The sequence below is a fragment of the Rhamphochromis longiceps genome, linkage group LG12 (assembly GCF_057381845.1).
Source record: "Rhamphochromis longiceps isolate RC_006_pf linkage group LG12, R_longiceps_female_GT1.1, whole genome shotgun sequence".
Classification (NCBI taxonomy): Eukaryota; Metazoa; Chordata; class Actinopteri; order Cichliformes; family Cichlidae; genus Rhamphochromis; species Rhamphochromis longiceps.
Genome location: NC_140568.1, coordinates 9,750,046 through 9,765,194, shown reverse-complemented (window position 1 = coordinate 9,765,194; position 15,149 = coordinate 9,750,046). Strand labels below are relative to the sequence as shown.

Genomic DNA, 15,149 nt, shown 5'->3' with positions numbered 1-15,149 from the left:
CGTGTTCAAGTGCTTATTATTTATCAACAGCTGCTGATTGTTTGAGTGCTACCATATGCCTGAACTCTGATCGCTACAGCTTGAGGTGATTTTCTGCCATTTAAACTGTAAAGGCTCGAAATATATGTACCCATTTACATTTACAATGCTGTAACTGCCGAGAACAACGCAAAAGACTGAGAATATTGTGAAAAAGTAAACACGCTCAAATGCAATGTTATTGTTCTGGATAAAAGTCAGGCAGCGTGTACAATAAAACATGCTATGTATGTTACCATGGCTACATTGCTTTTTCATCCTCGTAGGTATGGAGATAAGAAGCATAAAAATAAACCTGCCAGAAATTGGAAGACACCGAACATCTGGAATTGTTAGTGCAATTAGAACCTTCGCTGAGAGCTAAATAATTATTATGTAAATATTTCATTTAGTTGTGTTGTATATTACTTGCAAACACACAATGGTGGTAAACAACCACATGCACAGTCCAGAGGCATAATTAGTGTCTTTATTTGAAAATAAACACAGCGTTTTCAGGCATTTACATCAGCTGTAATATTACAAATACTGGATAGATCAGACTGTACATGCAGTGAGCTCTCACTCCAGAAAAACAACAGATCATACATGAAAAGAAGGTCTGGAAGGCACAAGTCTGGACAGACATACTGATTAATATTGCTATCATTACTGCCATGCTATCATCAAACAGTTTTAGTTTGTAAAGGCATCATTAGTGAAGATCAAACAGAGACAAGGCGACTTACTAAAACAAGTCTTTTACTCTGATCTTGATTTTTAAATTACTTCACAAAAGACAACAAAACACATCATAGTGCTCAAAGTTTCTAATTAATTTAAGGAGAACAGGAAACTGTAGTATAACTTGCATAATATTTGAACTATGAGCACAATGGAGACAAAATTGCTTAACTCGGTATACGATTCAAAATCTGCTGAGAACATAGCAGCTGCTCTATTTTAGTCGATGCTGGTTTTCTATGTAAGACCTCTCTGAAGCAACAATAGGCACAGTGTCTTTAAGGACTGGATATCCAGGTGACATTCATATGTGGTGAGTACAATATAATGACTGCTGTTAAGTGGTTAAAAGAATACATGCTTTCAAAAAGATGAGGCAAAGAAAATAAAAATAAAGACTTTAGTGGAGGAAGACAACATACATGAATGATTTCAGTGATTATTCACTACACAGCAAAACTTAGAGACTGCCCAGTGTAGACTTAAAAAAACTACTTTATTAAATAAAAGTTGAATCCAGTTTTCATTATTTATAATGATTAGTATATTTTGCAATAAGTTGCAGTACCTTAGTGTCGGGACAACATTTTTTTTTTTCTTATTTTTAATATAAAGATTTTCTGCTTGCTTTTTACACTCCAGCATCTATTTGTTTGAAAGTTAAAAAAGTGCATATGCTCTAAGACACTGTCTTATAATACAGTACAAACACAAACAGGAAGCAGAATTAAGTCCTGTTTACATTCCTTTACACTGGCTTGGCAGCATTGAGGGCATACAGGATACTCGGCTTCTCCTCAATGACACGGACCAACAGGTTGTCTATGTATTCCTCAAGCTCAACGATCTTGGCGTCCTTCTTGGTAAGGTCAGCCTGCTGCTTCACCACCATTGTGATCAGCTCCTCCTGAGTCAGCTGAGTGTACGGTCCACTTTCCACAGAGTCCATCATCTGAATGAAAAAAAAGATAATTTGGTGAATGCTTTTTAAATTAGGACATATTGAGGAATTCATTTAAGCACACAAAGAAAAACAAATCAAAGAAATTGGAATATAAAAGTTCCATTACTTTTCTGACAAAATAATTAATATCATCACCATCTGCCAAGTTAAAGAAAAGAGAGACAAGAAGAACTTTTGAGAAAGTTTCTAAAAGCACTTTGAGAGCAGACTGCCAGACGATCTTAGATGTGTAAAATCCAATCGTCTCATAGCACCACCTGGCATTTTTTTCCATGCTACTCCTTGTAAATAAGAGCACAGTGCAGACCATGTTGCACAGTGGAAAAGAGATTTTAGGTTATCCAGGCACGAATTGTTCCTGCAGCAAAAGCCGGTCAGGTTAACGGTGTTTACGTGCCAGTACATTATACCAGTATGACAGTACCTTTATCTTCGCTGGTGTGCTGTCCCGGACCTTTATCTCTTTCATAGCGTGGACGCTCTGGCTCTCTGATGTGCTCATAGGCTTCACGGGATGAGGCCTGTAAATAAAGGCATTACGTTACTGTAAGGCCTGATAGTTTACTAAGTAAATAGAAGAAGAGGTACAGAAACCCCACAGAAAATGATTAAGAAATATTTTGTGTAGGAGAAAAACAATTAAATGATGTGTTTTATCATCTTCCATAATCATTTCTATCGTATTCAAAGTGCATTTGAAGTGCAATATTCAACATTCAGATTGAAATCAAGTGTGAGGAAAGTTTCCAAGAAATCACAGCCTGGAAAACAGCCACACCACAAGATAAATCCCAGCGACTTATTCGCCTCCCAGTATAACAGCACCACGTGTGATCCACCATAACTGAATCAAGCTCAACCCTCATCAAAGGCTAACTCTGAAAATAGCCTGGTCAATCTCACCTGCGTGAATTTATCGCTAGCCCGCTTCCATTGCTATTCTGAGTACTGACAGGCTGAACCTCAGATGGTGACACCATCGCTCGCAAAGTTTCCTTCCCCCCAGACAAGATTTCTGGTTCCTCCATAACTACTTGAAGGGGCTCTGAAGCTTGAAAAAAAGATCGGTCTCCAAAAAGATCCTCTCCTTCACTGAAACTGCTCTGTGTTTTCCCATCATTGGGAAGCAGCAGTGGGATATCTCTGAAACCTTGAGTGGCAGTGGGTATTATCTGCTGTGTGGGAGTTGTGGATGGAAGGCTCTTCTTTCCTTTTTGTGAATTCTTTCTTTGGAAAGCAGGACTGTCTAGTTTTGACTCATCATCCGTTTTCCTGTATTCACTCTGTTTCTTCAGATCACTGCCATTAAAACTGGTGAAAGGATCTGGTGTTTTTTCTTGACCAAAAACTTTATCAAAGTCACTTGCTGTCATTCCCCAATCTCGAGGTGTCGCCTCCTTCCTACTAGCATCGCCAGTAAAAAGTGAATCACCGTTTTCCTTCTGCAGCGTCCATGGGTCTCTGGAAAGAAGCTGAGTACTGGGGAATGGGTCCTCCTCTGCAAAGCCGTCTTTTAACTTTTTGTCCGTGCTGCTCATACTTGAATTAGATACTTTTGGGATGTTACCGTTCACAGCAGATTGTGGTTCCTTTGTTAGCTCGTTGACACTGACCCTTTGTCTGGGTTTAGCTGTGGGTGCTTCTTTGTTCATGGTGGCCTGTTCTTTGCTTTGATCACTTGAAGGTGGTGTATTCAAGTCCATCTGGCTTGGTGTTCTGGGTGAAGGTGTGGGTGAAGGTTGCAGCACCTTTCTTGCACCATCTCCTGACGTAACTCTGCTTGAAGTGTCCGATATTACTGATGCTGGGGATGCAGGTTGACTACGTGTCACTGAAGACTGTTGAGAAACACTCGGGCTTTGTTTCTGACTGGAATCTGCTGCTGATCGTGGAAGTGGAGATGTCACTGGTTTAGGAGGAGTCGGGGCTGGTGCTTTTTTTGTTGACACAGGTTTGGTCTCCTGAGGTTTAGCTTGGGAAAGCCTCATGTTAGGAGTCTCCAGTGAAACAGAAGACCTAGGACTTGGTGTATGCTCCAATGGACCGTCCACACTCATCTCAGGACCCAAGAGTGCAGGTGCACTCTTGTGTTTCTGATTGACCTCAGCAATTATATTATCCCATCGAGGCTGCCCTTTCACCCCGTGTCTCCTCTGAGGGAAGAGGGTTTCATAATCTGGAAGTGGTACAGAGTTTTTGCCTGGTTGCGGTTCTTCTGGCTCTTCATAAGCCGGGTTTTGAATCTCTCTGACAGGAGTAAGATTTCCTCTGGTTTGGTTCCTGTAAGTGGGTGGTAGGAGGGCCCTTCTGTTCTGATCTGCCATGGTGGGTGAAGACCCCTCAGATCCAGATGACAAATTCTCTGTGTTGCCACGGGGAGAACTAGGTGGGCTTTGATTGCTATTTCTTGGAGCTAAAGATGAGTGGAGGCTGGAGAAAGTATCAGGGGACCCAGATGGGACTCTGGACAGGATGGACTCAGAGTTGGCTGGGGAAGGAGACAGCTGACTGGGGGTTTGGAAGTCAGCAGGTTCAGGCTCCAAAGATTGAGCCAATCTGCCAAGGAGTGAAAACAAAGGCCTACAGGTCATTACTGGCACCCACACTTTCACCAGTGTATAAACCGTCACCAATAACAAGCAGATAACATCTCAACAAGCAGGTAACTACATTCCCCATGTACTGGCTCATATAATGTAGCTGTTGTTTAACACTAATCAATAAACTCTTCACTTTGATTTATCGACTGTTCCACCTTTGTACTGAAACAAGCCGCTAGTATAACAAAATATTTTCCCATAAAATGGTCCACTATTCAATGAGAGGAAGCTGCTGATATTTACACATTTTACGGTCGCTCTTTTATCCTAATGACTGTACACAACAATAACATCATCCTACTTCGATCACTCCATGCAGGCCTAACACTGCAACATAATTTAAAGGCCATCTTTCATGGCCTAAATCTCTAAAACATTTTGGAAATCAAAGATTACTGCAACAACAGCAGCAATAAAAAGGTCATTCACCTACCATTATGATCCAGATCTAAGAATTCCAGTCCGATCCAGAACACAAACAATGATATTAAAAAAAGATCTTAAAAACAATATAAAAGAAAAGAAAATCGAACCAGCCACGACATTCACGCAGAAAGCAGCACTATGGCTCAGTCGCTCCTTATGAACTTTGTTCAGCCTACAACTTGTTCCACAACATCTTTACAGATTTAAACCCCACCTTCATTGTCATCGGTACAAACCAAACCGGTTTCACAGGTTCGTCAGCCATCGGAGGATGGAGTTAAGAGTAACTCATGACAAAAGCAAGATCAGATAAGAAGGTTGTGTAAATTCCAGGGTTCAGTGTTGAAAGGCATAATATACAGCAAAACTGACCAATCAGAAGCACGTGACATCATGACATATTTAGTGCAGACTGTATGGTTAAGTGTGCTTTGTGCAATGTAGTGAGAAAAAGGCCTACCTGGGTTTGACTGCAGACACTTTTGCGGTGCGGTTAAGGAAGACCATGGCAGAGGGGGTTTGTGCCTTGCTGCTGGATTTCTGATGATCGGTTGGGCTGACGTTGCTGCTTAGAGAAACATCTGAGCTGAGGGTGATGTCCTCAAATGGGTTGGTGGAATGACGGGAGACAGGCTGATTGGGATCTTGCGCATCCAAAGTACGGGCTGGGGTGGGCAGCTGTACCTCCTCCTTTTTCTCCTCCTTCTTCTTGATCATCCCGAACAAGGACGACAGTCTGTCACTCATGGACGCCTCCTCCTGACGTTTCTGCTCCTCTGCTCGACGACGCTCCTCCTCAAGCCGCTGATTTTCTGCTGCTTCCATCATCTTGCGTTGCTCTTCTTGCTTTCGCCTCTCGTCCTCCTCCATCTGTTTCTTCCTCCTGGCCTCATCCTCCAGGAAGCGTCTCTTCCTCTCCTGTTCCTCTTGCAGTCTACGCTCCTCTTCCTCCTGCAGCCTCTTGAGCTGTGCCCTGTGTTTCTCCTCTTCCTCAATCCTCTTTGCTTCTGCTATGCGCCTTTCTTCTGCTTGCCTTCTTTCCTCCTCCTCTTGATGGTGCTGTTGTTCTTGTGATGCTCTGTCTGTTGATGGGACAGATACACTCCTGAAAGCATCTGCAGAGAGATCAGAAGTGTGTTTGCGGACATCTTCCACAGAGCCTCGACCAGAGCTGTTTAGACTGAGAGTAGATCCACTCTTGGGTTCTGTCTCCTCTGTGTACACATGGCTGCCGTTAATGCACAGGTTGTTCAGGTCACTGTTGCTCTGCTTGGAGCGGCCCAGCAGGGAGAAAGGACCCAAAGACACCTTGCTGTCAGAGCTGCCGGTTCGTTTGTGTCCCAATTTGAATTTCTTCTTAACTGCGGGGAGAGAGACAGTGAGGCATGATGTCATTGTTGACATGCAAAACAACTTATGCAACTTGCGCTGGCAACAGCAAACAATAAACAGAGAACAGAGGTTAAATTACCATCAGGAGAGTTGACATTGAGACCAGATGAGCGGCTGCCACTCAGAGATGAATTCTTCTCAGGCAGCGTCCCCAGTGTGGACATGGACTGTGAGATGTTACGCTGCAAGTTTGATTTGGGGGCAAAGAGCTTTTTGAGCTTAGATTTCTTTTTCTCATCTGGAGATTGGTTAAGTGACTGCGCGTCAGCCTCGCCCTCACTGTCTGTGAGGACCTGGCTGACAGAGGGCACAATCGCTGAGGCCGAGTCGGAGAAACCATCCTTTTTCTTCCCTCGCACTTTGTCCTTTATCTTGGAAATGCGAGAGCGTGGTTTGTCCTGCATGGAAAGGTCAAACATGCTGGCTGACATATTGTTTCTCATAAACTGGATATCTAGCAGCACTTCTCCTCGTGCCTTGTCCTCTTTTCCCGTTTTGTCCACCAGCTTGAACCATCTGCAAATGTCAGAAATAATGAATCATGTGTTAAAACTGAGTTATCGGAAGATAACAGGATTTGACTTTTGTTTCAGAACTATTTATATGATTTATCTTTATATAGGATGCACAGATTCACACAAACACAAAAACCTGAACCTTAAAAAAAAAAAAATTGAGATAGGGCTGTGCGATATGACCAAAATCTCATATCCTGATATAAGAATTCTATCGTCCGATAACGATATAAATCACAAAAATGTAACATTTTCTGTAAATTCTGCGACTCTCGGGCAGCTCGTCTTGCGGGAAGTGTTTCCAGCTGCGCGTCATGTAGCTGGAGTCGAATGTTTTAACCGATGCATGAAACTACACATTTTTAGACATAAGTTGTAACAGCCGCTGTTTTCTTTGTGAGTATTTATTACACAGCGTGCTGTGGGGAAAAGCCTGTTCTAACGTTTGAGTCTAAGGTTTATTTTTTAGCACCTGGTGGCTCTTTTTTAATTCTCATCCGTAAATAATCTGCTCTTTCACGTGATTCAGTTTACTTTGAAAAGTCTCAACAGGATCTTGAGCTTTATTGTGAAAGATTTATTTGGAATATGGACACGCGATGTTGTTATCGTCGTTGTTGCTAACCACAACGCATAAAAACAGGCGCTTGTCCTTCCGTAGTGTGGTTACATAAAATATAAGAGAAAGAGAGAACTTTAAGAAATTAATATAGCCACTACAGTCACCATCAAAACGATGAGAAAATATTGCCATAAACAGTTTATTTTGCGACACCACAAAACAAACGATAGCGTAAAATGAAACGATAGACGTTTTTATATCGTCATCCGATATATATCATTATGTCGAACAGCCCTAAATTGAGACATGTAAACAATAAATCTTAAATCCCCCAAACTCTGTAACACAGGTTGATTTACTATTGCAACTTTATTCTCAGGATTTCTACTTTAGATTTTTTAATGCTGCCTCCACAGTCACCACTCTTATTCTTAAACACTGCTACAAAGTGCAAATTGAGTTAACTATATTTGTTTTATGTAATTACTATCAATCTTTTTCTCACAATAAAAAAATGTGATGGAAATTATACTGAAAATTATTATATACAAATAGATTTTTAAACATATAGAAAACACTCTAGTTGTTACAGGCCTCATTAATCCATCACGTCAAAATTCCCAGATACAATGCATTAGACATGAAAAATGTTAATGGTTTCAACAATTTGACAATTGTTATTGTGATTATAACGTGAGCTAAATCTGAAAATGTTTTTTGATTTTGGCTTATCAAATGTCCTGCAGTTTTTCAGTGTAATTTTGGAGTGTGCATTGCTTTTCAAAAACCTGCTTTTGGTCATGACATTACTCTTTTATACAATAATTTGAATGCAGGGCTTAAATGACGTTTTATGTATGAAAGACATTGAAGAATAAATATCTGACTGAAAAAAAAAAACTGAACCAAAATGAGCAGATTCCTAACACCTGTGACGTCTAATACATCAGCCCTGCTGGCATTTGTCTGCCGATTGTTAACCTGAGACTGTCAGGTGTCTATACTGTACAGCTTGTTGTAGTTCCTGTTAGGAGTACCATGCCAACGGCAGCTTTGTTCAGGCTCCCCCATCATGTCCTCTCTGTTGCACAGGATCAGCTTTTATTTTCTGTAAGGGAAAGGTAAGAGTGTTCTGGAGAGGCCCGTTTAAAAGCAAGCCAAAACACGCAGTTAGTGCCACTGCATACTGTTGCTCTCCATTTGTATAATTTAAAACAAAGACATTATAAGGGCTCTAAAGGTTTTTCTCAAAACCATGCTATTATTAGATGTACTAATAGTTCAGCAGTCGCGCCCATTTTGTCAAGCCTTTCCCCTTTTTAACCTTTTTGTTTCACAGTACATTCCTCTGACCGTTTCACATGAGGTAAAGGTCACAGTTTGATTTCATTCGTGCAACATGTTGTGAATCTTATTAAAGTTCCGTCTGTCCTTGCATGACTTAAACTGAGGTCTCTGAAGCTATCTATTTCCGCCCAAAACGTTGTGTAGTCCTAATCTGACACCAAACTGCAATTTAAAGGAAGTTCACAGCCAGCACATTTATTTGTCATGCAGCAGATATGCAGATAGTCTGCTGTAGGGAAAAACAGCTAGGAAACAAGCATGGGAGTGAAACAGCATTCCTCACGGCACCTCCCTGTGTGTGTGAAGTGTGTTATAATTAAATTTAAGCTGACTCTAATTCAAACATTCTTCATCTCCCACTCTAAACCAAGAATGCCAAAGCAAACAATCGCTAGCCGAGTCGAGGCACAAGGGTACGGAGATAACATTTTCACAAGTCAGTCAAGAAACAGCTTTGTCCTCTTGTCTTCAATAACAACAGGGCGTGCACCAAGAGGACTACGAAAACAATATGAATTAACACGAGTACTAACAAGCTGTCAGGCTGTTCCAACTTTTGTATTGTTTGCACATGCATATAAAGCCTCCTCCCTGACGCATGAGCTCACTGGTCTTGCTGGACAGGTTCCCTCTGTTAACTGTCAATAGCTTCCCTTTCATGTGTAATGATTAACAAACATCCTTATCTTGTGAACCAACACCAGCCAGTACGGATGATTCAGCCAATAAAAAACAAAGAAGTATAAAAACAATCTCATACAGATAGGCTACAATTGGCTGTTACTGTTCCACATACAGCCATGTTAAAAATGATCTTTAGGAAAGTTTAGTCTGATGTCAGCATTAGGTAAGTCTGATGTTACTGGGCGTCATATTTCACATGGATGGGAAATTCTCCTGTACGCTTTGTTTGCAAAATACTGTGACTCATATGTCTGAACACATGAGTCCTACTCTGGGAACTGCCTCTGCATTAGGGCTGCACAATACGAGGAAAATTGATAACGGCTGATAAAATTGTTCAATACTGCCACGATCACACGACATGCAAATAATACACAAATACTGAAGTATGCATATTAGTCATACAGTTCAGATCAGCACATCTGATATTTTGTGGGCGTATTCTCTTCTTCTTCCCTGTATAGTTAGCAAAAAATGATGGGTATGTATATAATAAAATGATTTTTTTTTTCATTAATATCCTTACTGGTACTAAAACAGAAGTAGAAAAGTCACTGGTTTATTTCATGTCAAATCACTGTGAGCCTTCTGCTTGAGTATCTCAAAAACTATTAAAGATAAAAGCCTGAAATGTTCCACTTGGTTTTTCTTTACAAATTACAAATGGATCAGGATTCGTAACTTGGAACAGAGACTTAAAAAAAATAGACCATATTCTCTAGTTTAAATATGAATAAATATACAAATGGAAAATTAAAGCTGTCCTGTAAAGTCATAACTACAGTAGTGAAACAATCATTTTGTTACATTTCACAGTAAAGCAAAATGAAAAGTGTAAAATGCTTTTAAAAAAATGAGACCACTCTATTTTCACTCAACTTTCGTGCTGGACTTAGTGAATGCGACAAGCTGTACCACAAAAATTGCCTCCAAATAATGTACAAACACCGCAGCAGGACTCCTTACATGTCCCAGCAAGCAAGCTCACATTACCACTATATTATACTCTTTACACTGGCTCCCAGTTGATTGAAGAATTTGTTTTCAAATTCTCATGACTGCATACAGAGCACTACAGCGACTAGCTCCAGACCATTTATCTCAATTTCTTCTCAAGCATACTTTTTAGTGTCTGTTTTACCATGTTTTTATCAAGGTTATTGCTTTTACTTATATTTTTATTTTCTTTTTAGATTAAAATGTTAATTTTAGCACTTTGTTCATTTATGTATGTTCTAAACAACTCATATTAGCCCAATAAGTGTGCTGTGGTTCTGCATAGCAGTGGTAGATGGGAGCTCCTGAAAAGGTTAGAAGACTCTTATTATTTGTTTCTTTTTGTTTGCAACAGTTTTGATTGCAATCACACCAACAAGCACAGTTATCAAGAACTCTAAAAACAGAGTACCCACTTCAGCTGGGCACAGCGTGTACCACCTCCTCACTGCCCACTGAGTCTTTATAAGAGACGAGAGACTTCAGCTCCAGGCAACAAAACACAGAACAGTCGATACCACTTTTTAATGTCTCAGGCACCGGGAAGGTAGAAGACAAAAACAAAAGCGGTACCACCACAAATATGTTGTAGATCAGCGGTCCCCAACCTTTTTTGCGCCACGGACCGGTTTATGCCCGACAATATTTTCACGGACCGGCCTTTAAGGTGTCGCGGATAAATACAACAAAATAAAACTAGTACTGGTACTGAAAAAAGAAGATTTATTCATAACACACGTGAAAAGTCCCAGGAAAACAGAGTTAACGATAAAAACGATAACAAAATAACACTGAAAACCGATAAAAACCCTGAAAACCATACATTTCACAGGGGGTTGGGGACCGCTGTTGTAGATTACTCTAATGTATCCAGGACCCCAAGCTGAGAGGAGGCATTTGTAAATACAATGATTTTTCTGTTTGAGTTTGTGATTTGTTTATCTTGAGTGTTCGCCCTGTCATGCTCTCCATGTTGAAGTATATCTATCCAAGATCTTGTCCTTACTGCCTCTGCAGAGACAAATTAATGGACTGTTTGACATTTTTAAAATTTAAAACCTACATAAATAACATCTAAAGGCGAAACGGATTACCTGGAAACTGGACAATAAATTAAATGAATCATTTCAGTGAGTGTTTCAGCAGAACTTTCAACCACCTGCAAGTTTAAGCTTTCAAATGGCTGGAATTTCCTGCTTTGTCCTTTGAGACAATAAACACTGGGTTTAGGACAATACGGTGCAAAAATAACTATTACTTGTAGATCATTCATAATGCAGTATAGCTCAATATCCTACTTGTGAAAAACTGAGTTTAGAGGAATCTTTGAAAAAAACCCAAAACATTTAAAACAATCTGGTATATTAAGATAGTAAAACTTGCATTCATAGAAAAAAATGCACTCCAATGGAGCTGCAAAGATGAGTAAGTCCAAGTAAATTGTTAAACTGATATCTATCTATCTGATGTCTGGCCTTAAAACCTAATTTCATCTCGCTAAACTGTTTTGTATTAGAGGAAAAGTGTCAGGTTCCCTTTCAACTGGAAAACAAAGCCTTCGGTGTCACACCCTGTATCACCACAACAGGGGAGCAGCGCAGTAATCTAACACCAGATACTTCAAGGGAAAACCAGCAACATCCAATACCCCTGCACGCATACTGCATCTTACAGAACAGGAGGAGCAGGACAAGGCAGGAGAACGAAGGAGCTCAGTTATGAAATGGAAATAGCAGGGAATGAACTTTGGCATGAACATGGAAAAAGAACCTGAGCAAGCAAAAGATAACATTTCAAATATGGTGGTACAATAACAAAGAGCATGAGGTCATTCCAGCACCATAATCTAGGCTGCCCCCGGGGTGAGTGATTACTAAGAAGTAGCAAGCGCTACCTCACTCATTCATTACCAAAGGTCACTTCAAAGTTACTGGGAAAGTTTTACCAGTGTAGCCTAAAATAAACCACCTTTATTTTTAACATTGCTTTTACATAAGAGGGTGTCCAACCCAATTTGACAATTCTAAAGCAAAGCTCTGTTTGGATTCACGTTACACCCACGTTACACCCATGTCAGCGCCATTCATGTAATGCGTCTGGGTGTGAACAGACATATTTTAAGCTAGTCTTGAGGAATGCTCAGGATTAACAAAAGCTAAGTGATTTTAAGGCATGCCTCCACCATCAAGCATTAGTGATTGTCATTGTCTTAAAATAATTTGTGAAGTAAAAGTGAACCCACAAGCATGCAGGGTTGGACCAATGACGACAGACAAGCAAAGGAAAGAATGATCTCAGACCATTTTCCAAGCAAGTCAGTGGATAGTTTTAAAACCCAAACACAAAAGAAAAAAGGAAGAGGACGAGGACAGAGGCTCCACCCACGTTCATGTTTATCTTTAACAGCAAACCAAAAGAAATATATGACATCAGAACACTGAATTATTCAAGTGGGTGTCTAGAAACTCAACTTGTCTAGATAAGCCCTGCAATTGCAAAGTCAGTAAACCAATAAACTCAATGACTATGACATTATTCACTGCTGTGTTTCACAGTGGACACATACAAAGTCAAAAGATGCTCCAGAGTATTTCACATAATGTAATTCTCAGTGACTATAAGCCGTGCTGCCGCTTTATAACAAACATTGACATAAATTCTTCTGGAATTCCTTTTAATTGAATAAAAAGCTAATCTGGTGGTAAATGGTAGGTAAATTGTTAGACTTACTTTGGGCAAAGCAAATGCTGGTAAACTAGATCATCAGACAGGCACTTATAAAGCCCAATAGGTATGCTAATACCTCCTCAGAATAGCTGAAGCAAAGTTCAAGTCTGCAGCTGAGAGGTAAAAATCTAATCCAACTACCCAGTGATTCTGAAAGTTAATATACAGCCCTGGAATTACACTGTGACACATGATAAGCCAGTCACAGTAAAACTGGTGGCACTTTGGCTGTAACATTTATTAAGATTACTGCTTCTTCAAAGTCTGTTCCCTTCAGTGGGAAACGTTTTTTTTTAGCAGAATATAGATACCAGCTAGAGAACTGTGTGGAAACAAACTCGATATCAGCTTACTTACCTCTTCCTAGAAACAATGCATTTAACCTAGCCTTATGGTCTAGATTACATTACATTTGCAACTAGTTTGCTCTCCACTGTGTGCCTTTCTCTTATTTTTGTATACTTCTCTCTTGTTTTGTATATACATTTCTCCTGTGTCCCATTTATTCCTACTGTCGACTATTTATAGTTTATTCCGGCACGGTTTGTGTGGAGCACCTAGAATTTCATTGTACATGTACAATGACAATAAAGGGCCCTATTCTCTTCTCTTCTATATGAAGCTCTGAAACGAAAGTTATTTGGATAGTCATTTTTCATTGTGCAGTGCTCTAAGGCTGCTGCTGCACTAAAACCCAGACTCATTATAAATGTAAAAGAAGACTTAAACATACTTAGTCAGAACTAATGGGGGGAATCTGTGAGACCCCAAACCCCTCCCAAAACTGCTTAGCTGACACTTACTCTGTCTTTTTGCGAGCCTTGTTGTCATAAAGCTGCAGCAGGTTTATCACAGCTTGGCCCAAGAACTTGTCCAGCCCCACTTGGGCACGGTGCATTACTATGATATATAGCATACAGCGCTCAGCGTTTCCCGGGTGGAAGAGCGGCAGGTCGAACGAAGCCTCTTCTTTCCACACCGGATCGACAGACTTCTCAGCCACGGAGGTAGAAAACTTGTCTTTGGCCACTTGGATGACGGCGTAGGAGTCGTTGGTGCCATTCTTTCCCTTGGTACGCAGGTTCCGAGCCTGGTGCACCGTTACCTGGACACTCGTAGGATACGACTGCTGGCTCTGGTCGGCCAGAGACATCGCTAAAGTCCGTCAAGCCTTCCTAAAAGTTATTCAGAACTGTCTCGAAAAATACCTCAATAAAACGGAAGACTGGTTAACCTTTTCTTGAACTCTGTTGTTCACCTTCGGCGTCCTCTGCGGTTCTAGGTGTGGGTTACCTAGCTTGACTTCAGTTCGGGAAGCTCAGTATGATGTCGTAATACTTCTCCCTCCTCTTTGGAAGGCTGTGCCTCAGCCTCTGATAACATTTGAGTTCAGTTCACACTTACTTTACATTTACATTACATTTGCATGGTAATATTAGCCTAGGTAACCCAACCAGGGCACTGTAGCGCAACTAAATCCTTCAAGAGGCTTTTATAAACACAGTTCTTTCCGCCAAGTTGAATAGTTTACTTCCCTGATGTAAGGAGTTCCCGCCCATACTCTACATATCGCTCTCTGATTGGCCAATTCTTCAGTCGTTTGTAAAAAGTGAGTTAGCGATTGGATCGCAGAGGAGGAGGGCTTTAATAACTCACAGACCGTTAACCGTGGCTGAAAAGCACTGACCAGGAATCAGTTTAGCCTGGGAAACGCAATGCAAGACTGAAAGAGGTCAGCAGTTACCACCGAACTGAGTCCAGTGCTGGTAATTGCGTGCTTGTAAGGGACAGAAAATGGCCATTTTTAAAAACGTAAAAACATTTTTACAACACATTTTTACAAATGTTTTTTTTATTTGTTAAGTCTAAAACGAATGTTTTTTAATAATTTAATTAAATTACTATTATTATTAAGCAAAAAATAATTACAAAAAATATTGTTTTTACGTCATTAATTTAAAAACTACCAGTAATGTAATGTACTTTTGTCTTACTTTGTTTTTTACATTGTTCTTTGCCTGCGGGAGCACAGGGAACAGTGTGTTACAGGTAAGACTTATGAAATTACGTCACAGCAACATAAATCTAAGGGCATCTAAAATCCTATCATACAGTAACTATGAATTCATTTATCTACCAGGCCCTTTTCAACAAAGTTTAAGCCATTGCAAATT

At 40.3% G+C, this 15,149-nt stretch overlaps 1 protein-coding gene across 1 annotated transcript; it reads right to left on the bottom strand.

Annotated features, from left to right (window-relative positions):
• Positions 1-486: 486 nt before the first annotated feature.
• On the bottom strand, positions 487-14,523 carry LOC146656886 (uncharacterized). The gene is made up of 6 exons (XM_085424676.1): positions 13,779-14,523; positions 6,224-6,660; positions 5,213-6,113; positions 2,630-4,282; positions 2,151-2,247; positions 487-1,714 (listed from the first exon to the last, which is right to left on the bottom strand). Exons 1-6 carry the CDS (start codon positions 14,126-14,128, stop codon positions 1,511-1,513), a joined length of 3,642 nt encoding a protein of 1,213 aa, XP_085280802.1. The 5' UTR covers positions 14,129-14,523; the 3' UTR covers positions 487-1,510.
• Between the last annotated feature and the right edge of the window lie 626 nt (positions 14,524-15,149).

Coding starts and splice junctions, on each gene's coding strand:
- LOC146656886 (XM_085424676.1), bottom strand. CDS start 14,128: ATGTCTCTGGCCGACCAGAGCCAGCAGTCGTATCCTACGAGTGTCCAG. Junction 6,661..13,778: donor AAGGCTCGCAAAAAGACAGA/GTAAGTGTCAGC, acceptor TGACATTTGCAG/ATGGTTCAAGCTGGTGGACA. Junction 1,715..2,150: donor GCACACCAGCGAAGATAAAG/GTACTGTCATAC, acceptor TTTTTCATTCAG/ATGATGGACTCTGTGGAAAG.